Raw genomic sequence first — 27695 nt, 5'->3', positions numbered from 1 at the left:
GCAGAGCTGGTTGACACAGATGTGGCCAAACACCTCCCCCTGGATCCAGTGCTGGGTCTGATGCCTCCTTGTGAGTTCGACGTAAGCAGCAGCCCTTGAGGAATTCTTTGGTTCTTTTTCCTCATGGAGCTGAGAGATCTTGGGCCTTCCAACCCCTGGGAGAAATCCCTTCCCTATCTTGAGTGACCTGCTCACAGCCCGGGCAAGTTCCTAGGTTATTGCAAACACACACCCCCACCCCAATCCCAAAACAGCAGAAATACAGAGAGCCTGTAGTAGGCCGCAGCCCAGCTCTTAGAGAAGCTACAGGGAAACCAGAGCAGATTAATTGATGTTCATGTGGACACGAGAGACAGGCTGCTCAACTGCTAAATAGAGTAGGTAAGGGAGAAGTCCCTGCTCAGGGGTTTCAGGGGCTGGGACTCCTCAGAGCATAAGGTGAAGCCACCCTCTGTTCTCATGGTTCTTAATCCACCTCATGGAGTTTGTGAGGGAGGGATGGAACTGGTACTGGGAGAAGGGGGCTGATTTCTCCCATTTCCTGCACTAACTGTTTCCATTCCTCTACTTCAGCTGTGTGTGTATAATAATGTGGAGTGGCGCTCTCGGCCGGCAGGTCTCACTTGTTTCTGGCTGCAGCTCTGGCGTGGATTCTCTGGTGACGAGCCAGAGAGGATTTGTTACTGAAGCTCTTCCCGCACTCAGGGCAAGGGAAGGGCCGCTCGCCTGTGTGGGAGCGCTCATGCACGGTGAGATCAGCGAGGTACTTGAAGCTCTTCCCACACTCGGTGCAGGGGTACGGTCTGTCCTCGGTGTGGCTTCTTTGGTGCATTGTCAGATTTGATTGCTGGCTGAAGCGCTTCCCGCACTCGGCGCAGGGGTAGGGCCGCTCACCTGTGTGGGAACGCTGGTGCTTGTTGAGATCCGAGGGGTTGGTGAAGGTTTTCCCGCACTCAGCACAGGAGTAGGGTCTCTCCCCTGTGTGCAGTCTCTGGTGCGTGGTCAGCGTGGAGAGGTGGCCGAAGCTTTTCCCACACTCCCCACAGGAGTAAGGTTTCACTCCCGTGTGGGTTCTCTGGTGGGTTCGGAGATGGGTCAGTCTGTTGAAGCTCTTCCCACATTCAGGACAGGGATAGGGTCTGTCCTTCTCATGGACTCTCCCATGGGCCATGAGGTCCTGCTTCTCCCAGAACCTTTCCCCGCAGTCTCGACATCTGTGGGGTTTCTCCATCCTGTGCACGCTGCTCTCCTGGCTTTTAAGGTCTCTTACGGCCCCAGGTGTCCCTTGAGCGGGGAGCTGTGGGAACACCCTTGGCAGAACTCGCTCGGTCCCAGCTGGGTTTCTCTTCTGCCTCTTGCAGGCTTCTTCCCGCTCAGGTCTGCAGACAACACTCTCTCCTGATCCGCCTTGCGACGTTTGGGCCAGATCCAGGTTTTCTTGCTCTCCCAAATTGGGCTGCTCCTCTGCTCTGCTCAGGATTTTGGCACCTGCTGGGTGGAAAAGAGAAATTATTTGAGATCCTGCTGTTGTCAGGAAGAATCACTGGTATCCTTGCAGCAGGTGTGACTGAGGCAGCTTCAGGTCCCACCCCAGAGGAGATACCCCCAGCAGAAGCCCTAAAGTCAGCAATGCAGAAATAGGGGCCAGAGGCTCACTTGGGACTTCCATTTGTTTCTTTCCTGTCAGCTCCCCAGTTTTCTTTCTGCAGCTCAATCCACACAGACAGCACTGGCCAAACTCTTTGCTAATCTGCTCCATTCTACAGAACCTTTCACTGCTGTTGTTAGGTTTCATTAGGAGGCAATCAAGCTCCTTCTGCTTCCTCCAAAAATCCACATAAAGATACTAACCACATACAAGCCCTTCTGCTGAACTATGCCAGGGAAACAAACGGGGTCTCCCTGTGTTACACTGCAGGCACCTGATGCTGTGGGGAGGAATCAGAGAGGCTCCATGACCCAACATTACCGCTGCCTGGAGACAGAATGTTCAGCCTAGGATGTCCCAGCCCATCAGCCCAGTAATGCTCTGTGCCATCCTGGATCACATGCTCTAGGCAGTACTTCACTATAGTGTCGCTTACATCAATGTCTCAGAGACATTTCCAATGTAGCACTAAGCCCACATAAAGGGGTGAATTGCAGTTCCTGCACTCCCCCTGCCAAAACATCCCGAAATCCCAGGGAGGAGAGGACACTGGGCGAGTGGATGGCAAGAACTTGGCACTGGCCATAAGGAACAGCCATGCAGCCTGGACTCAGCCCTCTCTGCTAAGGCCCTGGAACCTAGCACTGCCAGAGGTGATGGACTGATTGCCTCTGAGGACACTAGTATGGCAGCCATCTGTCCCAGGAAGCTGTGTCCAAGGGAAGCTACATGCAGGGGCTTGGGTCCCTGTTGACATCTCCTGGAGAAACTGCAGTTTAGAAATTACAGTTTAGTCTGTGTGAGATAATAGACAGACATGACTGTAGAGACTGCATGGCACAAGGGAGAGGCTGGGGAGCCATCTGACTAGGATGATGGCTGCACATGCTGAGACCAACAAAGGGCATCAGCATCCCAGTGGGCAAGAAGCAGTGAGGCTGGCAGAGAAGCATCAGATTGTTCCCCCAGCCCCTACGGGCCGGCCAGGGTGGGGATGGAAAAGCCTGGCACAGCAGGAATCAGAGGGAGCACCTTCTGTTAGCCACCTGGCTGTTACCAGCCTTGCTGGATATGGCACGATTAGACAGCTCAGCAGATGCACCCTTATAACAGTTAGCGCATCACAGGAGTTTACGCTGGGTGCATGAGAGCGAGCAGGACCCAGAGAAGGGTTAGGGATAGCTGGGGGTGGGATTCCCCTACTAATAGGGATCTCTTGGGTGGGACTTAACACCTTTGCTAGATTGGGGGGGAACAGCTGAACACATCTGCTAAAGAAAACCTGGAAGGAGCCCAGAAAACTGCCAGATCATCATGCCCAGAAGAGGTAACTGCTCCCAGAGCAAACAGTGCTGTGATGGCTGCTTGATGAGACCAGTTCCTTGCTAGCACCTGCTAAGGGTCTGTGGAAGAGAGGCCCAGTGATAACCTAAAATAATGATGCCAGAGAGAACTAAACCCCAGCAATTTTTTCCCCTTACTTCAGCAGGTTCCTCAAAGAAAGAGGCTCCTCAAAGGATGCCTTGATGGGGATAGAGACAGCTGGAAGGGAAGGTGAACAGAGAAGATGCCACCACTGGAGGAGGGAAACCTACCACCTGACTTGATGCACAGGAGACAAGTCACCAGTAGGGGCTATAAGAAAGGCTGGGAAAGGGTCCACGACTGCTATAAGCCAAGGCAGGGAGCACCCACCTGCTAGACAGAACTTCTCTGTAAAGGTAAACAGTCCCACCTAACAGCATCTGCACAGAGTTCCTGGGTCAGGTTAGACAGTGAGAAACATGCCAGAGCCCTCTCTGTACTACAGCGCCACCCTTGCTACCCCCAGAGAGGCTGCCCCAGGGATGGAGGCCAGGCTCCCTCTGGGATAACATCCCATGAGCGTCTCACTATCTCGGGCCCTTCCTGCTTAGGATTCTCCTCATTCGCATTTATCTGCTGGAACAGTAAGAAAGTAACCACAGCTGCTCTGTTGAGACCATCAGGCTCTGAATCCCCTCTACATGCTGGGGAGCAATTTAAGAGGTGCCAATTCTGCCCTCACTCCCCATATTAGCACCTAGAGGATGGATGGGAGGAAGTGGCTCCTTCCAGGAATCAGTCAGGATGCACGGGAAGGCCTGAGGGACGTGGGTCAGGAGGAGAAGGCACCTGCTTGGTAGGATCCTGAACAGGAGACAAGAGATGGCAGAAGGAGGCAGCCACTTGATTGGAGGCAGCCAGAGTGCAATCCAAATTGTATCCATAACTCCATATGTTACACAAGATATCAGCCTCCACATAGGCTCTTCCTCTGAAACACTGATCCCACCCGTGAGCACCTCGCATACAACACCCACCTTCCAAGGTCTCTAAAGTTCCTGTTAGCTATGAAGCCCACAGTCACCACCAAGATTGACCAACCACCATTACGTGGCCTGTTCCGCAGGCACCAATCCTGCTGTGCATTAACCTACAGATTGATGGCTCCACACCTCAATATAAATCCTCTGAGCCATAAAGTTCCCCCCATTCTCCCCTCCATGCTGTCCCCTCCACACACCTTTTCCTCAGAAAGGCACCCCTAATCCCCCACATGGCTTATTACCAGTTTCCTGTAGAACTTCGGTCTCCTCTTCAGGGGCACTTGGCAACTTGTACTTGCTCCGTCCCACATCCTTCTGGGATCCCCATGTGGTATTGGGCTGTAGTGGCTCCAGCTGGGAGCTCTGAGATTCCCATAATGCTTCAGGGGTCTCCACCTCCTCTGGGGTCACTTCCTCGACCTTCACACGCACTGTGACCTGAGAAGGAACCACATGGGTCACCGTGGAACCAGGGCCTCAGAATTATGGGGGGAGAGTCATATCTAAAAGGCCCCATTAGCAAAAAGAGGTCCACCCCCAGGGCGAAGGCTCCCGCAGCCCCTACCAAGGTCAATAGGACTTGGAGGGTCTTCCACACTGAAGCACAGGCATACACGTGGGCAGGCTCACCCCCAAAGTGATGAGACAAAGAGGCTGACCAAGAGGAGCCCTGCCAGTCAGGGTCAGTACTGGACACTGCACAGTACTGTACATCCCTGCCACTGGGGACAAGACAGACATGCGGCGTTCCGCAGCCTGCAAGCCTAGGGGGCTTCCAGACAGCTGTGATCTGCAGAGTGACAGACCCACAGCTGTCCTGAGGGACACCCCGGTGTGCAGGAATTCTCAGCAGTGGACAATTTCCCTCAGCATTGGGCCCTGTGGACACCACCAACAGCTTGGGGGAGGGCCCTAGAGGGAGGTACCACACCCCTTCCTCCAGGGGGTACAATGAGGGAAGAAATTCTGGGTTCTGTCCAAGTGGGAGCCCTGCATCCTCGACCTCTCTACCAGGGTCTGATTACAGCGTGCTTATATGCTGATAGCTAATTAGCATTTAGATGTCATTAGCATATGGCAAGTGCATATGGTGATGTGTACTTAGTGGCCAAGTCCGCTCCGTCCTGAGCCCCCCATGCTCCCCCATGCCCTCCTGGGCATTCCAGCAACTTGGGCACAGTTGACGCCAACTTTGACAATTCCCTGGACACAAAACGTGCTTTGAACCTTTGTCTGGACAAAGCTGGGTACCTGCCCTTAGGCTTCAGATGGGGTCATTTATTGTGATTAGAAACTGCCCCTTCCCTGGCTCACATGCCAAGTGAGCAGCATCTAGCCCCGAGCAAGAAATGCTTCTGTAATAGCACATTTTAAATCCGTGACCAGTTCTGCTTGCAGTGTGTTACTGAGGCATCTCTACCAGGTCAAGTGCTGAGGAGAACGTCCTGCTGTCACCCTCATCCCCAAGAAGAGCTGCTGAAGGGTACTGAGTGACTTTGCATACTAAAGAGCCAGTACCATTGACAGACCAGAGAACACCAGGACCTGCAGAGCAGAGTGTCGCAGAGCAGGGAGCTCTGGAAATCCCTGTGGGGACCCAGTTGAGCCCTGAGCCCCAGACAGCCCAGACCCCAGTGCTGAGAGCAGGATTACACAGAACAAGCCCCACTGACGTCCTGCCTTGAGAATTCCTGTGATCACCCAGCACCCAAACCTGCCCTGTCAAATTCCCTGCAGAGCCCAAAGGAGGCAGCCCCCTGAACATTCCCCTGAACCTGCTCTCACCTGCTGCTCCCACACTCCAGCCTCTCGCTGTCCCAGCTGGAAATCCTCTGCCAAAGACACGGCCTGGGCGCAGGTCTCTGGGTGACGTACCCAGACCCAGCTCTGGATTTCCTCGGGTAGGATGGTCAGGAACTGCTCCAGGATCAGCAGCTCCATGATCTGCTCCTTGGTGCGGATCTCTGGCTTTAGCCATCGATGAGAGAGTTCCCGCAGACGGCTGCAGACCTCTTGGGGCCCTTTGGCCTCCTGGTAGCGGAACTGCCTGAAGTGAAGGCGCTGCATCTCCGTGCTGATGTTGCAGCCTCGCAGGATGGCTGCCTTCACCTTCCCGTAGTCTCGGGCGTCTCTGGCATCCAGGCTGCTAATGGCCTGTTGGGCTTTTCCAGTGAGGGAGGGCAGGAGTCGGGTCACCCACTCTCTTCTGGGCCAGTGGCAGGCTTCAGCCACTCGCTCGAAGGAAGCCAGATAGACCTCGATGTCATCCTCTGGCGTGAGCTCCGGCAGTTGAGGGTTTCCCAAGGCAGGGTCTGGAGCGGACACAATTTCAGGAGAGGTCTGTCGGGCCTTCAGCACCTGCCGTCGCTGGGACATCCCTTCTTGTGGCTCCGTCTTGACCTGATGTAGTCTAATCCGGGACCATCTGGGAGTTACTGAGATGGGGGGTGCCACCACGGGATCTTCTGCAGCCCGCTCGGATTCCTTCCCCGGTCCTGGTTCCATGGGATCTCGCTTTTCCATTTTCTCTTTAGTGGGCCCCACCTGCTGCAGCAAAGCCTGGACCTGGAGGTGCAGGGGCTGTTGGCCCGCCTGCTCTGCAACCACTCTCTGTTTTGGGGTTCGGCCTTTTCCCAGTTAAGGTCTAGGCTCCAGTTCTCAAACCTGCTTCCCTGCTTCGTGCCCCTCTTGGAAACACTGCGGAACCTGCAACAAAACAGTTCATATGGATTTTCTTGTGTGACGGGAGAGCGTGACCCACAATACACAAAAGGTAAAAGAGACCCTGCCTCAACTTCCCCAAACACCCACTGGCCTGTCCCCCCAGCCCCGCCCCACTCCCCGACCCTCGCCTACCCCGCTTTCCGCAGGGGCTGGGCGCGCAGGGCCCCCGGCACAAAGGAACGCGGCGGCTCCTTTCCCGGCCGGGCCTGGAGACAGGAACTCCCCCCGGCCAGCGCAGGGTTAATCCCCCCTCTGCGCGGCCAGGACTGGCTACCAGCGCTGTCAGTCAGCCGCAGAGGCCGGCTTAACCCTTCCCGGCGCTGCCTCCGCCGCTTCCCAGCCGGCCCCACGGCCGGAGCTGGCGTCGGCCCGGCGCTGCGAGCAGGGAGGGCGGAGCCCGGAGCCCGGCTGCGCAGCTCAGCTCAGCTCGGCTCGGCTCGGCTCGGGGGAATCCGGGCGGGAGAGCGGGGCGGTGCCTGGCCGGGGTCCGGCCCTGGGCACCAGGCTCACGGGCTCTGCCGGGGCCGGGCTCCGGCGGCTTCTCCCGGATGGGATTTGCCGTCCCCGGCCCGCTCTGGGACTCGTGTGAACGCTGCTGTAACAGGCTGCGGGGAGGAAACCAGGCGCTGGTCTGAGACCTGTCGCTGAAGCCCTTTCCCCCATTCTGTGCCCCTTGCAGCGGGGCGGGCATAACAGGAAAGGGGGGGTCATCACAGCCTAGCGATGTCAGGCTGGAAGGGCCCTCGAGAGGTCATCTAGTCCAGCTCCCCCACCTCCGAGGCAGCACCCAGCGCCCCTCCGTCCTTCCCTGCAGGGCTTTGTCTAAGGGGGCTGCTGAGGACAAAATGAACCAAGGAACGTAAGGCTGTTCCGAGAAGAAAGGCTTTCATTGCCTAGCCACTAATGCTAGGTGCCTGGGCAACAAACAGGGGATTGGAACGGCTCATGTGTGAGCCTACATTGTCTGGTTGGTGTTCCTGACACCTGGTGGGACGATTCCCAGGCCTGGAGTGCTGAATCCATGGGTACAACCTGTCTAGGAAGGATGGAGTGGGAGGGGCAGTCTATGTCCAAAATGGGATTGCCTGTTTCTGAATCACTGAGAACCTTAAAAAAAATTATCTTGAATGCTTATGGATCAATGTCGTAGCAGGTAACACAAGATGTGTGTTAGCTGGTGTCCGCTACAGCCTCTCTAATCACACTAGTGCAGGGATTTCCCTACATCCCTTGGGGGGGGGTACGCTCCCCCTGAATTTCCCAACACCCCCCCCCCCAAGTTGTGTGAACTAGTTACATGCAGTGTTGCCAATTTAGTGATTGTTTGGAAATTTGAATTGAAATTGAAACATTAATACACACTTTAAAAGGATATACAGTGTATGATAAAATGTGTATCTGAAAAAGTATAATAGATTTGAAAAGTATGAACATAGACTAGCTTCCTTATACAGCTGTTGTTTTTTAGGACAACGTCAGTGCATTCATTTCGGTGATGTTGGCCAACCTAATAATTTCATATTATGATTTGTAAGCAAAGTCTAAATGAGCTCTCCCTGACAGCTAGTGATGAGTTAGGGGCTGGGGGGAAAGGCTTCAGGACCAGATTGTATTTACATTCACACCTAATCTACCTAGGTATCCAGCAAATAGAGCTGTGTTACCCAAGTGATTAGATTTTGGCTTGGGTTGGGTTACAAATCACTTGAATGGGGTGTGGGGGGGTAATGAAATGTTGTTGTTCTTATTGTCTGAGTAAAGGGCATTAGAACTGTACTTAGCCTGTGCTGATTGAGGGCATCAAGGAGAGAGGGTGGGGACAGGTGTTTTGCTTGATGGTCTGACTGAGTCACAAGTACTATTTGACCTGTCCCTCTCCACTGTTTAAAGACAGATCTGAGTAGGCTCCATAGAGAGTCTTTTGTTAAGTGACCACTACAGCTCAAATCACTGATAATCAGGTCTAAGCACTTAGACCTGCTGTGGGACAGTGTTTCTGTGGAAGAGATGGCCCAGTCTGCACTAGCAGAGAGGTTCCCCCACTGAGAGCTCAGCTGAAATCACTGAGAGCTGGGTGGAACTTCAAGAGACCAACTTGCAGAGGTCACAGTGGCAGGTGGCAGCAGAAGGTGATGGCGCAGGGCCACTGGCAATAGAGAGATGGAGTGAACGGTGGCACAATGAACAACAGTGGCCAGAGTGAACAGTGAGCAGCTGGAGGAACGAGCAAGGTGCCTTCTTGCCCCTTGTAGGAGGTGAACTCATGTGAAGGCACAAGGTTCTGAAGATTCAGAGCAGGCTGCACATTGGGGACAGGAGGACGGTGAAGAAATTTGGCATCATGTGACCTCCAGAAGAAAAAAAGGGGAACGTCCATTTACCAGCAACGCCGGTACAGGTAAGTAACCGTTTTCATGTTCTCTCCACAGATACTAATGCGGAGAATGGACCAGATGATACGTCTGAGGGAAGGGAGCAGAAGGAGACTCCACCGATTGGAAGGCATGAGATGCACTGTCCTAGGGTTGGGGGTTCCACGACCACCTGTCCAAGAGAAGGAGGCGGGTGGTGGTGGTCGGGTACTCTCTCCCCAGGGGGATTGAGTCATCTATCTGCCGCCCCGACCGGGAAAACCGAGAAGTCTGCTGCTTGCCAGGAGCTAAGATTCTTGCAGCTAGCAAGAGATGTCAAGAGTAACAAGAAGGGTTTCTTCAGGTATGTTGGCAACAAGAAGAAAGCCAAGGAAAGTGTGGGCCCCTTACTGAATGAGGGAGGCAACCTAGTGACAGAGGATGTGGAAAAAGCTAATGTACTCAATGCTTTTTTTGCCTCTGTCTTCACGAACAAGGTCAGCTCCCAGACTACTGCACTGGGCAGCACAGCATGGGGAGGAGGTGACCAGCCCTCTGTGGAGAAAGAAGTGGTTCGGGACTATTTAGAAAAGCTGGACGAGCACAAGTCCATGGGGCCGGATGCGCTGCATCCGAGAGTGCTAAAGGAGTTGGCGGATGTGATTGCAGAGCCATTGGCCATTATCTTTGAAAACTCATGGAGATTGGGGGAGGTCCCAGACAACTGGAAAAAGGCTAATGTAGTTCCCATCTTTAAAAAAGGGAAGAAGGAGGATCCTGGGAACTACAGGCCAGTCAGCCTCACCTCAGTCCCGGGAAAAATCATGGAGCAGGTCCTCAAGGAATCCATTCTGAAGCACTTAGAGGAGAGGAAAGTGATCAGGAACAGTCAGCATGGATTCACCAAGGGCAAGTCATGCCTGATTAATCTAATTGCCTTCTATGACGAGATAACTGGCTCTGTGGATGAGGGAAAAGCAGTGGATGTGCTGTTCCTTAACTTTAGCAAAGCTTTTCTCACGGTCTCCCACAGTATTCTTGTCAGCAAGTTAAAGAAGTATGGGCTGGATGAATGGATTTTTAGGTGGATAGAAAGCTGGCTAGATTGTCGGGCTGAACGGGTAGTGATCACTGGCTCCATGTCTAGTTGGCAGCCAGGATCAAGTGGAGTGCCCCAAGGGTCGGTCCTCAGCCCAGTTTTGTTCAATATCTTCATTAACGATCTGGAGGATGGTGTGGATTGCACCCTCAGCAAGTTTGCAGATGACACTAAACTGGGAGGAGAGATAGATACACTGGAGGGTAGGGATAGGATACAGAGAGCCCTAGACAAATTAGAGGATTGGGCCAAAAGAAATCTGATGAGGTTCAACAAGGACAAGTGCAGAGTCCTGCACTTAGGACGGAAGAATCCCATGCACCGCTACAGACTAGGGACCGAATGGCTCGGCAGCAGTTCTGCAGAAAAGGACCTAGGGGTTACAGTGGACAAGAAGCTGGATATGAGTCAACCAAGAAGGCCAAAATGGCATTTTGGGATGTATAAGTAGGGGCATTGCCAGCAGATCGAGGGACGTGATCGTTCCCCTATATTCGACATTGGTGAGGCCTCATCTGGAGTACTGTGTCCAGTTTTGGGCCCCACACTACAAGAAGGATGTGGAAAAATTGGAAATTGTCCAGCAGAGGGCAACAAAAATGATTAGGGGCTGAGGGAACTGGGATTGTTTAGTCTGCGGAAGAGAAGAATGAGGTGGGATTTGATAGCTGTTTTCAACTACCTGAAAGGGGGGTCCAAAGAGGATGGCTCTAGACTGTTCTCAGTGGTAGCAGATGACAGAACGAGGAGTAATGGTCTCAAGTTGCAGTGGGGGAGATTTAGGTTGGATATTAGGAAAAACTTTTTCACTAGGAGGGTGGTGAAACACTGGAATGCGTTACCTAGGGAGGTGGTGGAATCTCCTTCCTTAGAAGTTTTTAAGGTCAGGCTTGACAAAGCCCTGGCTGGGATGATTTAATTGGGGATTGGTCCTGCTTTGAGCAGGGGGTTGGACTAGATGACCTCCTGAGGTCCCTTCCAACCCTGATATTCTATGATTCTAAGGATGTACATAAATTGTAGACAGTTCAGAAAAGATCCATAGGAACGATTAAAGGATTAGAAAACCTGCCTTAGAGTGATAGACTCAAGAAGCTTGATCTATTTTGCTGAATCAAGAGAAGGTTAAAGGGGGACTTGATCACAGGCTATAAGTACTGACATGGGGAGCACAGATTGAAAAAAGAGCTCTCAAACTAGCAGAGAAAGGTAGAACATGATCCAATGGCTGGAAGTTGAAGCTAGACAAATTCACACTGGAAATAAGATACACATTTTTAACAGTGAGGGGAATTAACCCTTGGAACAATTTACCAAGGGCTGTGGTGAATTCTGCATCCCTGACCATTTTTAAATCATGATTGGCTGTTTTTCTAAAAGATCTGCTCCAGGAATTATTTTGAGGAAAGTTCTCTGGCCTGTGCTATACAGGAGGTCATGCAGTCATAGGCCTTAAGGCCAGAACTGACCACCAGATCATCTAGTCTGACTTCCTCTATATCACAGGCCACCAGCACCACCCGCACACTAAACTCAATAACTAAAATTAGGCCAAAGTGTTACAGCCCTGAGGAGACTCAACTAGTACGTTCCACAGGCAGATAATAGGAAGGACCAAGGTGCACCAGTGCCTGAGGCTCCCGCAATGGCAGACAAATGATTAAGTGAGATACACCCAAATAATCCTGGCATGTGACTCACTCAGAGGAAGGCAAAGGCCAAGGCAAAGGACAAAACAATCAAAAACAAAAACCCAAGGTCACTGCCAATCTGACCTGGAGAAAAATTCCTTCCTGACCCTATATATGGTGATCAGTTAGACCCTGAGCGTGTGGGCAAGAACCAGCCAGTCAAGCACTTGAGAGACAGAATACGTCAACCCAGCTCACCTAGTGTCCCATCTCCAGCCATCCTGGAGGATGCTTCAGAAGAAGGGGATAGTAAAATCCTCCCATAATACATTGGCGGGGGGGAATCCCTTCTTTACCCCTACGAATGGATTGCTTGATGAGCTGGATGCACACAAACAATATGTGTTTTAATACAGCCAGCTGTACATCTAGGAGCAAAGAATGCAGGCCACATTTACAGGGTGGGGGACTCTATCCTGGGAAGCAGTGACTCTGAAAAAGATTTGGGATAAGCAGCTGAACATGAGCTTTCAGGGCAATGCTGTGGCCAAAAGGGCTTGATCCATGGCTATCAAATAGGTGTAGAGTTTGTGTTCCCTTTGTATTTGGCACTGGTATGACCACTGCTGGACTACTGTGTCCAGACCTCAATTCAAGAAGGATGCTGATAAACTGGAGAGGGTTCAGAGAAGAGTCATGAGAATGATTGAACGGTTAGAAAACCTGCCTTACAGTCATAGACTCCAGGAGCTCAATTTATTTAGCTTAACAAAGAGAAGGTTAAGGGGTGACTTGATCACAGTTTATAGACTTCTACATAGGGACAGTGCATAACTCCTGTGGGCTGGCCTCTGTAGCTCCTGCTCTAGCCGTCATGAGGGCGTTATATGGCTTTGGAGTGAGCCTGTAATTCTCTGGCTTGGACCTCAGTGAGGAAGAGCTTCTGAGGCTCCTAGACTCCATTAGGGCAGGAATGGAGCCTTCTCCTCTGAGCCCCGGCCTTCATCCCCTTCTTCCTCCTTGCACTGATTTTTCCAAGTACCCCGCTGTGGACCGCTCCTCTGCCTGTGGGTGGATGGACTGCTTTGCCAGTGGTGCCTTGTAGATATGCCTCTCCTCTGTAATTCTCAGGCTCTGGCGCCACGGTGACATATCTGGCTTACGCTCAGGTCAAAGGGTGTGTGTGGTCGTGCAAGTGACTTCAGAGTGTCCTGAAGCGTAATGGAAATCTCAGAAGCAACGGCAGCTCAGTCACAAGTGTGTATCCAGGGATAAAGTGGGAGTGAGTAAACTGCCAGGACCATGATACAAGTTGTCCCATGTCCTTAGGGAGGAGCTCCACTGCAAATAAGCTGTGTATGTGGGACAGTGGACACTTCTCTTGGGTGGGGCAGTGAAGGGCAGCAGGGGAGAAAATGTCCAGTGCTGATAGTATTGGGTAAAAGAGGTGGCTCAGAAAATTTAAATGGGGGCTGGCACCTTTAACTAGGGCACCATACAACTGGCACCTGAGGAAAGGGGGAGGCTGCATGAAGAGGCTGGCTGCCTCACCGACTGGGGACAGTAGGGCTTTCCCAGCTGCAGGTAACTCCGGAAGAGGCGCTTGGACTTTGGAGGCTAGGTGCTGTATGGAGGGTGCTCACACTGAGATTGAGAGGAGGTGGGGGTGTAGCTCGCTGGAGAGCGCCCAGGTTGAATCAGATGTCTCATGGGAGGCCAATGTCCCATATGGAGGACTATGGGGCTGAGCATAGGAGGTAAATGATGGCTTGGCCGCCTGCAGTAAGGCCGCCTCCTGTGTCTGCTGTTCAATATTACACCCAGCATGTGTCATCTCCTCCTGGCCCATATCAGGGTAACAAGCCTGGATAGGGGGAATCAGTAGATGTGGTATATCTTGACTTTGGTAAGGCTTTTAATACTGTCTCGCATGACCTTCTCATAAACAAACTAGGGAAATACAACCTAGATGGAACTACTATAAGGTGGATGCATAACTGGTTGGAAAATCATTCCCAGAGCGTAGTTATCAGTGGTTCACAGTCATGCTGGAAGGGCATAACAAGTAGGATCCCGCAGGGATCGGTTCTGGGTCCAGTTCTGTTCAATATCTTTATCAATGATTTAGATAATGGCATAGAGAGTACACTTATAAAGTTTGCAGACGATACCAAGCTGGAAGGGGTTGCAAGTGCTTTGGAGGATAGGTTTCAAATTCAAAATTATCTGCACAAACTGGAGAAATGGGATGAAATTCAATAAGGACAAATGCAAAGTATTCCACTTAAGAAGGAACAATCAATCAGTTGCACACATACAAAATGGAAAATGACTGGCTAGGAAGGAGTACTGCGGAAAGTGATCTGGGGGTCATAGTGGATCACAAACTAAATATGAGTCAACAGTGTAACCCTGTTGCAAAAAAAGCAAACATCATTCTGGGATGTATTAGCAGGAGTATTGTAAGCAAGATACGAGAAGTAATTCTTCTGCTCTACTCCGCGCTGATTAGGCCTCAACTGGAGTATTGTGTCCAGTTCTGGGCACCACATTTCAGGAAAGATGTGGACAAATTGGAGAAAGTCCACAGAAGAGCAACAAAAATGATTAAAGGTCTAGAAAACATGACCTATGAGGGAAGATTGAAAAAATTGGGTTTGTTTAGTCTGGAGAAGAGAACAGGACATGATAACAGTTTTCAAGTACATAAAAGGTTGTTACAAGGAGGCGGGAGAAAAATTGTTCTTAACCTCTGAGGATAGGACAAGAAGCAATGGGCTTAAATTGCAGCAAGGGTGGTTTAGGTTGGACATTAGGAAAACCTTTCTAACCGTCAGAGTGATTAAGCACTGGAATAAATTGCCTAGGGAGGTTGTGGAATCTTCATCATTGGGGATTTTTAAGAGAAGGTTGGACAAACACCTGTCAGGGATGGTCTAGATAATACTTAGTCCTGCCTGAGTGCAGGGGACTGGGCTAGATGACCTCTCAAGGTCCCTTCCAGTTCTATGATTCTATCACTCAGACCTTCCCACCCACCCTGACCAAGGCCTGGTAGGAGCCCCTTTCCTCCGTCATCCTTTTCTTCATGATCAGCCAGGAGAGTGAGACTGTTTCAGAGTTGCCTTGCCCATTTGATCCCGAGTCTGGTGTTATTTGGTGTTTCCTCACACTCTTGTGATTCGTTGCATCTGCTCTGCGAGATTTACACTATGCAGAATGGCCACCACCTCCCTCTGCTTTCAACAGGGATGAAGACAAACTGCCTCAGTCAGTCTGGCCACACTTTTCCTACAGCCTTTGCATGCAGAAATGGGGCTGCCCATAAGTCAAAATGGCCACCAACTCCCAGTGTTTTCAATGAGACTGAAGCCAGAGGTTAGGAGGGTGCCTGAGGAGTCCCCCTTGGAAATGCTGAGCCGGAGGTTCATCGAGTCTTTGATTATAAGGCCAGAAGCCACTGCGATCCTCTCGTCTGACTTCTCGCATAACACAGGCCGTAGGACTTCCCTGAACTAATTCCTATTTGAACTAGAGCATTATTGCTGTGCACTATGTTAAATGTTGATCCTGGTACATTCCGACTTACTAAAGGGTGGGAGACTCACAACCCAGAAGGAAAATTCAGATTTTTTTTTAAATCTCATGATCGTTAAGCCACTCTCGTGATTTTTGAATGTTTGGGATTAGTCCTACGGGCGATGATCTCTTCTCTGTCCAGTAGAGAAAGGAGTTGGGGCACTCGAGCCCTGATAATCTCACCAGCAGAGAGGTTGTGGAAACTGTCATTACTATTAATATTCTGTTGCAAACAAATGCCCTGTTTAATGAATTGTTCTTGGGTACAGCCAGCCTTTTTCCGTGAATCTTCCAGGCAGAGGGTGTTGTCTCCAGGACACAACAGTCATCTCCACACAGCGGTGTCCCCTCCACCTTTACTCCAGCTGCTGCCACTGCTGTTTGGATGGGGGATTCTGGGCTGAAGCCTGGGGCCCGTGCTGTCCCCTGAAATCTCCCATTTGCCCAATAGCCCATCTCTGGTTCTAACACAGGAACCTGCATATAATTTTTCTCCCTTTTCCTGATGGTGGCAGTTACAGGGTTTACCTCCCATCCCATGTAACCTGCACCCAGGACCAGCAAAGCTATAAGCCTTTATCAGTCTGATTCAGGTCCCTTCTGATGTATAAGACCAGGGTCTACCTAGCCCCATCTAAAGTTTGGGCACTACAAGTGCCAAGGCCCATAGAGACAGTAATGCACCTGGTGCCTCAAGCCCCTGGTGTTCCAAGGTTTTCCCCAGACAGTTAGCTTTTGGTGTTACATTCTCACCCCTGCCAGGACCTGGAGGGCCAGGTGAGCACCTATGTGCTGCTCTGCTGAGCTTGCTGTTTCAACCTCTGATTTGCTTGCAAAGCTATTGTCCCAGTGAGATGGCTTCACACCCTCTTCCTTGCTCCTCAGATATGGCAGAACCCAGCATCTGTACAGTCACTTCAGTTTATAGTTGGTCTCATGGAGGATAGGTCTATCAATCTCTATTAGCCAAAATGGACAGGGATGCAATCCCATGATCTGTGTATCCCTAGCCTCTGACTGTCAGAAGCTGGGAGTGGACAACAGGGGATGGATCACTGAATGATTGCTTGTTCCATTCATTCCCTCTGAAGCACCTGGCATTGGCCACTATGGGAAGACAGAACTGGGCTAGATGGACCATTGGTCTGATCCAGTGTGGCCATTCTTAGGTTCACACAGAGTCTCCCCAGGGAGTGTCTGAGCACCTGCCTAGAGTTGTGCCAGGATGGCTTCTTAAGAGTCACTCGTTTTTCTATGCAGTGTGAACTTTACGTGCCTTTTGGGGGAGGGTAAGATCGATCGGCATGCCTCTTCCTATCATGGCTAACCCCAAGGCTTTGCCCTGTGCTTACTGCGCATTTTACAGTGGTGCCCTTTTTTTAAACAGTGAGATAACAATTGGGGATAATTATCATGTTGTAAAATCCTAAGTGGAGAAAAGCTGCTCATAGTGTTCACAAGGCAGCTGGGTGAGGTCAGAACTTTGCCCCCCTGCCCCTGGTTGACCTTGCCTGGTTTACCTCACAGTAACGCCACTGTGTGTGCACAGCAGGAGAGCTAATACACGTCAATTATCCTACGGTTAAACCCCCCTTTTTTTTCTCAGTGAAGACATAGCCTTAGTGTCCTCCCCTTACAGGGACTTTGGGAGCTCCAACGATGGGAGTGCAGGAGCTGCACCACACACCTTTCCCATGTCAGACGCCAAACTGTGGGGATATCTTTGAGGCATCGCACTTGGATTGTCCTCTCCTCCCTCCATATTCACTGGAGTTGTGGAGAAGGGACTGTGTTAACTTGAAATTGTGTGATATGAGATGGTGTTATAACTATTACGTGAAACTCTATGATGTGGCTCCAAGAACATGGGCTACGGGGTGCCCAGAGACGTAGAAGCTGCGACTCGTGGAGGGCCGCTCTAGACAGCTGGTTTGGAGCTTTTGGGGGCTGAACGTGAAGACTGTTGGGTGGCTCTGAAAGAGACAGGGAGCAGGTGTGCAGAGGGGGTAGATTGTGATCAGGAAGAGAAGCATGGCTGGGCTCTTATCGGATTAGGCTTTCCCTCCTGCAGTAATGTAGCAGGGTTACTGAACACTATTATGTATATTGTATTTATTGGGGTTAGTAGCTTTTCAAACCCAGGAGACCAAGGTGTAGTCAATCAGGTTTTGAAGAGATCTGCAAGGCCCTTGAAATAGTTAATACAGCCAGGATCACCCACTATTGACAGGGAAGCGTCCAGAGAGGAAGCGTAGAGAGATAGTGACCCGAGAGAGTGGTGTTGAAGAAGGTGTGCATCCAGGAATGGGAAGGTCATGGCAGGAGCCCTGAAATTTCTCAGCAGAAGCCTGCAAATCTTCTCTGATGCCCTCAGAGCCCCTTCTTCCATCAGAGCTTCTTCAGTCGGTATTTGGAAAGAGTGGTAAGCTGGCCAACAGCTCACTTGCTGGTTAGGGGTTGATGACACAATGGTAACAATGCCAAAGTCCTGTCTACACTACAGCTTCCACTGTTGCTTCTGCCAGTGGAGCTACACTGATGAATTACAGGTCCTCATTCTCAAGCTGTACACGAGGCCTGTCTGCTGTGCGCTCCCTAGCCCCTCTGGAGCTGCAGGGAAGCAGCCATTCAGTCACAACACACAAGACTCACCATCCACAGTGGAAGTTGAAGTTTAAGCTCTGGTTTTGCTTTGCTGGCTCATGGAGCCCAAAACTACAGAATATCACAACATCTACATGGGAACAGCAGGACGGCTGCTCCCGAGTGAGAGTAACTCTCTCAGGCACCCAGTGTGGATGCAAAGATGCTGGGCCTGCACCAGTTCTGGCTACCCTGGTTCTTCCCCCTGCAACATCTTGGGCTGGGTTCCTCCAAATGTTGCCTCCCCAACAAGGAAATGAAGCACTTGTGGGGATGGCACGTGTTCTTCACTTACCAACGTAAACACCGTAATCGTAAAACTGTCCCTGTGAATCACTGGGCCACTTATTCCCATGGTGCACTGCTGGCTGGGCTGCAGTGAGAAAAGCAGAGCGGCACCAGGCTGCAGCTGGAGATGTAAGGGCTGTCCTTGGATCACACGTGTTACCAAGTGTCTTGACGCACCCCTTAGCACCACCACGCAGGTCCCACTTTCCACCCCTTCTCCCTGTTCCAGCCAGAAACTAAACCCATCCAGGGAGACTGATAAAACATCATTACAGTGAGTTGGGACTCGACAGGGCAAGAAGTCAGGGGGACAACAGCGGGAATGGCAACAGGCAGTTACACAAGGGCCAAATCAAGAGAGTGGGTTTAACTGAGTCAAAGGAACAGGGAAAGAGAGTTAATTAAGTGTGCAGAGCAGTGATTGATTGACAAGGAGTACTGTTCAGTACATTACAATCAAATCAGCAGGAAATAAATAAAAAATACCAGCAATTCAGAAGGGTAACCAATGAGGTAGGGAAGATCAGAAGATTTTAAACTAAGGCCCCAATCTTGCATTGAGCTACACATGGGGACCCCAGTAGCCAGGCAGCATTCCAGAGGAATCTGCCCACGTGGAGCTCCGTGCAGGATTGGGGCCATCTGATCAAAATCTCACACCAATAAAACTGAATCAGCGGTTGTGCTGATGGGCAGCTGAGCCAAGAAGCAACCACGTGGTCTGGACAACGCAACGCACTAGAGACAGGGCAGCAAACAGAAAGAGCGTTAACAGGACAGGAGCAGAAAACCGGGGGGGGGGGGGGGGGGGGATGGAGGCGGGGGCGATGATTAAATACAGAAGAGCACACAGAGAATGTCAATGCTTAGGCTGAGATAAGAGTCAGCTGGAAGAGCCAGTCGGGTGAGTGGGAGGCAGGGAGTCAATGCAGCAGACTTGGGCCCCGGTGACATGTGGCTGCTGGGAAAAGATGACAGAGGGCTCTGAAGCTCTGGTGAGGCTGGGTGCCACTGAGTAGGGCAGAGCGTGGAAGAAGGTGGCTGAGCGGGGGCACCGAGGTAGAACTGGTTGGCAGTGGGGCAAGAGTAGGGTTGGCCCAATGCCTTCCCCTGGAGGTGCTGTTCCTGGTACTGCTGGGACTGGGGCCTGCCAGCCTCACCGGGTCTGCCTTCACTACAGAGTTAACTTGAGTTATCTGCAGCCCAGTGACTCCTCTCGAGTCAGCTGAGCTCGGCTGAGAACAGCCACGCTGCTGTACCCACACAGGCTCTGCGCTCCCTCGAGTATGGCACTATGGCTTCTGGGTATACGCGTTTCCCAGTGAGTAGTGGGAGAACTTGTCTGCCTTTCTGGGCATACTACGGGAATCATGGGAAGGCACTGGAGAACTAGTAATATGCAAGTGGCACAAGCCTGGAGCCACACTACAGAGGGGTTGTGTTAGCAGCTGATGAGTTGTGCTCCAATTTTAGCCTATGCCCCCTCCTTGGGGTCACAGCACCACTGCACCCCACTTAAAGGTACTGTATGTGGATGGGACTCGAGTGAGGGACAACACTTGAGTTACAAAAAGTTAATATGCAGCAAAGACAAGCCCCTACAGTGGCCCTCTCCTCACTAGTTCAAGCAGGAAGGAGCAAATCACTGCTGGGGCAGTTCTGGAATCAGGACACCTCAAAGGACTAAGGTGAAGTCCCAATTCACGCCCCCCGGTGTCCATGAGGGGGATGGTTCTGTTAGTGGGCATGGGACTAGCTTCTCTCAGGGCCTGCTTCACGTTATTATACACACACGACCGGAGTGGAGCCCTCTGTTGGGAGGGTCTCACTTGTCCATGGCTGCGGCTCTGGCGTGGATTCTCAGGTGACGGGCCAAAGAGGATTTGTGACTGAAGCTCTTCCCGCACTCGGTGCAGGGGAAGGGCCGTTCCCCAGTGTGGGAGCGCCGATGAACGGTGAGGTAAGCCAGGTACTTGAAGCTCTTCCCGCACTCGGCGCAGGGGTAGGGCTTCTCCTGTGTGTGAGTCCTCTGGTGCATCGTCAGGTTGGAGAGCTGGCTGAAGCGCTTCCCACACTCGGCGCAGGGGTAGGGCCGCTCGCCAGTGTGGGAGCGCTGGTGCTTGTTGAGGTCCGAGGGGTTGGTGAAAGTTTTCCCACACTCGTCACAGGAGTAGGGTCTCTCCCCTGTGTGCAGCCTCTGGTGTGTAATGAGCGTGGAGAGGTGGCCGAAGTTCTTCCCACATTCGGCACAGAAATAGGGTTTCTCTCCCGTGTGGGTTCTCTGGTGCGTTTTGAGATGGGTCAGTCTGTTGAAACTCTTTCCACATTCAGGACAGGGATATGGTCTGTCTTTCTCATGGACTCTCCCATGGGCCGTGAGTGCCTGCTTCTCCCAGAACCTTTCCCCACAATCTCGACATTTATGGGGCTTCTCTGTCCTGTGAATGCTGTTCTGATTTTGAAGGTCCCCTGTGGTCCGAGGTCTCCCCGGTGCAGGAGGATGGATTAGTCTCCTGAATCCACTCTCACGTTCTCCTAGGGGATCTGACTCATTCCCCACTGGGCTCCTCTTCTGCCTCTTGCAGGCTCCTTCCTGCTCAGGTCTGTGGTTAATGCTCTCTCCTGAATCCTGCAGTGATACGCTGGGGGGCTGCAGGTTTTTAGGCCCTTTGCTGTGAGGCTGCTTCTCAGTCCTGCTCAGGATCCTGGCACCTGCTGGATGGAAGAGAGAATCCAGAGATTATTTCATCTCTCGTATTTCCAAGTGGAAGTGGGTGAGGCTCCTCACATCCTTCCACTGGAGAGACCCCCAAGAAGAGCCAAACAGTCAGCCATGCAGAAATAGGGGGCTGTGGAGGGGCACAAGCAGGAAGCCCCACATCCCTTTCTCTTTCCTCTTTCCCCAGGGCCCACAATAGCTTTTCCTCAACTCCCAACATTTCCCCTTCCCTCTGCTCCAGCCCCTCAATTCTCCTCCAGGCTCCCCCTCTCTCTTCCCTCTTCTCCTGACCATAGTCCAGGGGTGGGCAAACTACGGCCCGTGGGCCAGATCCAGCCCGTCAGGCCTTTGGATCCGGCCCATGGGACTGCCACCCCCGTGGCGCCGCGGGCCCCTGGCCGCTCCCGGAAGCGGCCGGCACCATGTCCCTGCAGCCCCGGGGGAGGGCAGAGGGCTCCATGTGCTGCCCTTGCCTGCAGGCACTGCTCCCCACAGCTCCCATTGGCTGGGAACGGAGAACCGCAGCCAATGGGAGCTTCGGGGGAGGTACCGACAGGCGAGGACAGCGCGAGGAGTCCTCTACCCCCCCCGCCCCCTAGGGGCCGCAGGGACGTGGTGCCAGCCGCTTCTGGAAGCGGTGCGGGGCCAGGGCAGGCAGGGAGTTGGCCTTAGCTCCGCTGCCACCCCAGAGCCCACACCCAAACCCTCCTGCACCCCAACCCCTTGCCCTGAGCCCCCTCCTGCACCCCAACCCCCTGCCCTGAGCCCCCTCCCGAACTCTGCACCTCCCCTGCACCCTAACACCCTGCCCTGAGCCCCTTCCCGCACCCTGCACCCCCTCCCACACCCCGCACTCCCTCCCGCACACCAACCCCTGCCCCAGCCCTACATTCATGGCCCTCAACTCAACTCAGGACTCAACTCAATTGTTCTTTTGCTAATTGATTCCTCTGTCTCTTTGGTTCCTTTGCCCCACTCAACGGACCTGCTGTTTAGGTGACAATGATGTTCCCTACAGAAATCCACTTACAGATTAGAGCCAGATAAAAAACAAACGGATAAAAATTTTTGCCAAAAAATTGTGAGGTTTCAAAGTGGTGTTTGGAAACGGACCCATTGTCTACTTTTGCGATTTTTTTTATTTTTCATTTATCAAAATGGTCGGCTTTATGTGAACAAAGCATTTAGATGCAATATTTTATTTACAAAACGGGATGCATAATTTTGTGAAAAATGTCATTAGTGTCAGCAATTATTTGCAAAAAGAGTTTGCTTTACAAAAATGTCCACTTTTCACCAAAAATTAAAAAAAAGGTTTTGTTAAAGAAATGTTGAGTACGGGGGGGACAGGATACCTTAAAAGCCACCATCAAAACAAGGAAGCGAATCATGAGGGGTTCCTGTGTTAGAGCCAGTGAGGCAGGATATTCAACCTGGACTCCAGGGGACGAAACCCACTGTGCTCTTCCTGAAAACGCATTGCAACTGCAGGCACTGCGACAGGGGCTGGGCAGGGTACAAGCCTAGGACCGGCCAAGCCTGTTGGTTGTAACATGCCTGGCAAGGAGAATATTCTGCTCAGACAGTCTGCACAGAGCCCCGCAGCTGGGTCACACGGTGGGAAACACATGTGAGCCCTCCCTATGCTACAGCTCCCACCATTGCTACCCCAGGGGGGTTGCCCCACTGACAGATTACAGCTGTGAGGGATTTCCAGACTAGTGCCAGGCTTGGGTCATGTTACTTTTGGGCTTCCCCAATAACATCCCTGGACCTTCCTTCAGGCCTTTCCTGCGGAGATACTCCTCATTCTCACTCAGCCGGCCAGAACAGGGAGAAAATAAACCACAGCCCCTCTGCTGAGGGTCAGACCCCCCCATCCCCCTAACTCACTACCCAGAGGACAGGAAGGGTCCATCCTGCCTCAGTCTCCCAGCTGGGTGCTCAGTCCCATGGATGGGACTGAGGGAAGGAGCTTCCACCAGAGCTGGCCAGGATGCATGGGAAGCCCTGAATGACATGGGCCTAGCTCCTGCTAGGTAACACCACAGAATAGGACCCACACAAGGAAGGTTCACAACCGCACTGGCTACGGGGCCACCCAGCTCCCACAGTCCCATCCCCACTGCCTGGGCCACTTGTCACCTAAGAGACACCCACTAGCCACCCCAACCCCACACACAGCCTCCCACGTTCTCCAGGCAGCAATCCTGCTGGAGAGCCCCCCCATGGCCTGAGCCAGCCACTCCCCTCTTCTCCCCACACACACACTGAGCCCGAGGGACTCCCTTCTCCATTGTCCCCTCAGTGCCCCCCGGGAAGACCCGCCCCAGGCCCCTTCAGGAGCTCATTACCCATTTCTCGTCCAACTCGGGGCTCCTTTCCAGGGGCGCCTGGCAGCTCGTACTTCCTCAGTGCCGCCTCCTCCGGTGATCCCCATGCGGGATGGGGCTGTGGTGGCTCCAGCTGGGAGCTCTGAGATTCCCATAATGCTTCAGGGGCATCCATCTCCTCTGGGGTCACATCCTCAACCTTCACATGCACTGTGACCTGGGAACCAACCATATGGGTCACTGGGCAACCAGGGGCTGAGAGTCAGGGGGGAAATCATACCTGAATAGTGCCCGTGGCAAAGGGTGCCGCTCCTCAGGCAGAAGCTGCTTTGGCCAGCAGGGCCTGTACCTAATAGGAGAGGTAACCGGAAGAGGAGGCTGAGGCTATGAAGTATGAGCCTGGGAGGAGCTTGGACCTCAGGGAAAGGCAGGCTCCCCATGATGCTATCCAGCATCTCTGAGAGGAGCTGAAGGAAAGAAGCCAAACCCTGTCACGCAGGACCCTTTGGCAATTTCACTCATACCCGCAGCTACTACCCCACTCCTGCAGCAAGAAAGGAAACAAAGTCGCTACCAGCTTCTATCCCCACAACCCCTTTTAAATTCCCCAATTCTGTAGCCCTTATGCAGACAAAATTCTTGATGAACTAAAGTTAGCAGGGGTCCAGAGGTAAAATTCAAACCCTCTGTTTGGGGCCAGGACATGGAGCTTGAATATCATTCTGCAGCAAGCAACTCCGAAAACATGGGATCAGTGTGTGAGGGCCACTTATCTGTGTAAACCTCCTGCGAGGTGAGGCAGCTCAGGAGACACGCGTACCCCAGGACATGATGGCTGCATGTGACACACAGAGGATGCTCAGGGCTGGGTCCCTAGGATCAGGCCATGCTACGTTGCCTCCTAACAGCACACGCTGGATTCACATGGAGCCCCAGTCTGTTAACGAGGCTCCCTATCAGTTCAGATGTTGGGAGAGGCCACTGCCCTCTCCCAGCAGCTGCAGATACTAGTGAAATTATTGCCCAAGGGTCCTGCATGACTCTGCATAAGGGGCAGTGACATTTATACCCAGAGAGAACGGCAGGGTGTGCAGAGCAGGGAGCTGTGACAGCCACAATCCCAGTGCTGCAGGATTACACAGAACAAGCCCCACTCATGTCCTGCCTTGAGAATTCCCTGTGTTCACCCAGCACCCAAACTTGCCCCGTCAAATTCCCTGTAGAACCCAAATTCCCTGCAGAACCCAATGGAGCCCCCTGGACATTCCCCTGCACCTGCTCTCACCTGCTGCTCTCATATCCCAGCCTGTTGCAGTCCTACCTGGAAATCCTCGGCCAGGGACACTGCCTGGGCGCACGTCTCTGGGCAATGTTCAGAAACCCAGCTCTGGATTTCTTCCGGCAGGATGGTCAGGAACTGCTCCAGGATCAGCAGCTCCATGATCTGCTCCTTGGTGCGGATCTCTGGCTTTAGCCATCGATGGGAGAGTTCCCAGAGTCGGCAGAAAACTGCCCGGGGCCCCTCGGCTTCCTGGTAGCGGAACTGCCTGAAGCGCTGGCGCTGTGTCTCCGTGCCAACGTTGCACCCTCGCAGGACGGCTGCCTTCACCTTCCCGTAATCTCCAGCATCTCTGGCATCCAGGCTGCTAACGGCCTGCCAAGCTTTTCCACTGAGGGCCGGCACAAGGCGGGTCACCCACTCTCTTCTGGGCCACTGGCAGGCTTCAGCCACTTGCTCGAAGGAAGCCAGATAGGCCTCAATATCCTCCTCTGGGGTCAGCTCCAGCAGTGGAGGGTTTTTTGATGCAGGGACTGATGTCGGCACAACCTCAGCAGGTGTCCGTAAGCTCTGTAGCTCCTCCTGAAATTGATCTTTCCAATACTGGGACATCCTGTCACACTGCTCAGTCCTCAGCTGCCATTGAGGTCTTACTGAGATGGTTGGTCCCAGGACTGGCTGCTTCCCGTCTCTCTCCAGCTCATTCCCTGCTTTTGGGCCCATTGGATCTGCCATTTCCATATTCTCTCGCGGAGCCTGGATGTGGAGACCCAGGAGCTACTGATCTGTCTTCAAGGACCAGCTTATCCCCGCTGGGGCCTGCGCTCTAGTTCTCCAACTTCGGTCTCTCCGTCGATCCTGCTGGATGCGTCCAGGCTCCTGGGAGGGCTGCAGCAAAACAATTAATCAGGATGTTACTGTGTGATGGGAGAGTCAGAACCACAACAAACAGAGGGGAAAAGAGAGACCTAGCCATGATTTACCCAAACACCCACCGACCCATAACCCCAGCTCCCTGCCCCCCAGCACAGACAGGCCCCTCTCCCATCCCACTGCTCATCCCCCACCCATAACCCAGCTCCCTGCCCCCCAGCACAGACAGGCCCCTCTCCCACCCATCACCCCAGGTTCCTGCCCCCCAGCACAGACAGGCCCCTCTCCCACCCATCACCCCAGGTTCCTGCCCCCCAGCACAGACAGGCCCCTCTCCCACCCATCACCCCAGGTTCCTGCCCCCCAACACAGAAAGGCCCATCCCCCACCCATCACCCCAGGTTCCTGCCCCCCAGCACAGACAGGCCCCTCTCCCACCCATCACCCCAGCTCCCTGCCCCCCAGCACAGACAGGCCCATCCCCCACCCATCACCCCAGCTCCCTGCCCCCCAGCACAGACAGGCCCATCCCCCACCCATCACTCCAGCTCCCTGCCCCCCAGCACAGACAGGCCCATCCCCGCCCATCACCCCAGTTTCCTGCCCCCCAGCACAGAAAGGCTCATCCTCCACCCATAACCCAGCTCCCTGCCCCCCGGCACAGACAGGCCCCTCTCCCACCCATCACCCCAGGTTCCTGCCCCCCAGCACAGACAGGCCCCTCTCCCACCCATCACCCCAGGTTCCTGCCCCCCAACACAGAAAGGCCCATCCCCCACCCATCACCCCAGGTTCCTGCCCCCCAGCACAGACAGGCCCATCCCCCACCCATCAGCCCAGGTTCCTGCCCCCCAGCACAGACAGGCCCATCCCCCACCCATCAGCCCAGGTTCCTGCCCCCCAGCACAGACAGGCCCATCCCCCACCCATCACCCCAGTTTCCTGCCCCCCAGCACAGACAGGCCCATCCCCCACCCATCACCCCAGCTCCCTGCCCCCCAGCACAGACAGGCCCATCCCCCACCCATCACCCCAGTTTCCTGCCCCCCAGCACAGAAAGGCTCATCCTCCACCCATAACCCAGCTCCCTGCCCCCCAGCACAGACAGGCCCCTCTCCCACCCATCACCCCAGGTTCCTCCCCCCCAGCACAGACAGGCCCCTCTCCCACCCATCACCCCAGGTTCCTGCCCCCCAGCACAGACAGGCCCATCCCCCACCCATCACCCCAGCTCCCTGCCCCCCAGCACAGACAGGCCCATCCCCCACCCATCACCCCAGCTCCCTGCCCCCCAGCACAGACAGGCCCATCCCCCACCCATCACCCCAGTTTCCTGCCCCCCAGCACAGAAAGGCTCATCCTCCACCCATAACCCAGCTCCCTGCCCCCCAGCACAGACAGGCCCATCCCCCACCCATCACCCCAGTTTCCTGTCCCCCAGCACAGAAAGGCTCATCCTCCACCCATAACCCAGCTCCCTGCCCCCCAACACAGACAGGCCCCTCTCCCACCCATCACCCCAGGTTCCTCCCCCCCAGCACAGAAAGGCCCCGCTTCCACCCATCACCCCAGGTTCCTCCCCCCCAGCACAGAAAGGCCCCGCTCCCACCCATCACCCCAGCTCCCTGCCCCCCAGCACAGACAGGCCCATCCCCCACCCATCACCCCAGGTTCCTGCCCCCCAGCACAGACAGGCCCATCCCCCACCCATCACCCCAGGTTCCTGCCCCCCAGCACAGACAGGCCCATCCCCCACCCATCACCCCAGGTTCCTGCCCCCCAGCACAGACAGGCCCATCACCCCAGGTCCGGGCCACCCCGCCCTCACCACGCCACCCCGCCTGGACGCAGGGAGGCCGGCCCAGTTCCCCAGACAAAGAGCTTCCGCGCCGGCCAGCGCAGGGTTAATCCCTCCGCGCGGGGATTGGCAGCGATCGCTGTCAGTCAGATCCGGCCCCGCCCCTGCCCAGCCGGGCCGGTCTCCGGGAGCGGCGGCAGCGGGAGCCCGGCGACCTCACTCCACGGGGATGGGCACAGCCTGAGGCGGGCAATTCCCAGCAGCTTCTACCGGGGAGCAAGTGGGGGTCTCCCTGCCCGCTGCTGAGGAGCGGGGGCCTCTGTGCTGGAGTTACAGGGCTGTGCAGGGGGCTCAGGGAGGGGCCTGGGCAGGGAGCGGGGGT

The 27695-nt window shown here is 53.8% G+C and overlaps 1 protein-coding gene across 1 annotated transcript; it reads right to left on the bottom strand.

Annotated features, from left to right (window-relative positions):
- Positions 1-619: 619 nt before the first annotated feature.
- On the bottom strand, positions 620-27432 carry LOC102947061. The gene is given in 7 exon segments (XM_043534880.1): positions 620-1491; positions 4239-4434; positions 5782-6627; positions 20140-21026; positions 23385-23580; positions 24649-25530; positions 27344-27432. Coding segments are annotated over 6 exon segments (3732 nt in total). The 5' UTR covers positions 25384-25530; positions 27344-27432.
- Positions 27433-27695: the final 263 nt, after the last annotated feature.

This window comes from Chelonia mydas, chromosome 23 (assembly GCF_015237465.2).
Source record: "Chelonia mydas isolate rCheMyd1 chromosome 23, rCheMyd1.pri.v2, whole genome shotgun sequence".
Classification (NCBI taxonomy): Eukaryota; Metazoa; Chordata; order Testudines; family Cheloniidae; genus Chelonia; species Chelonia mydas.
Note: the sequence above shows the minus strand (reverse complement) of the source record. Positions and strands in the feature narration are given on the sequence as shown.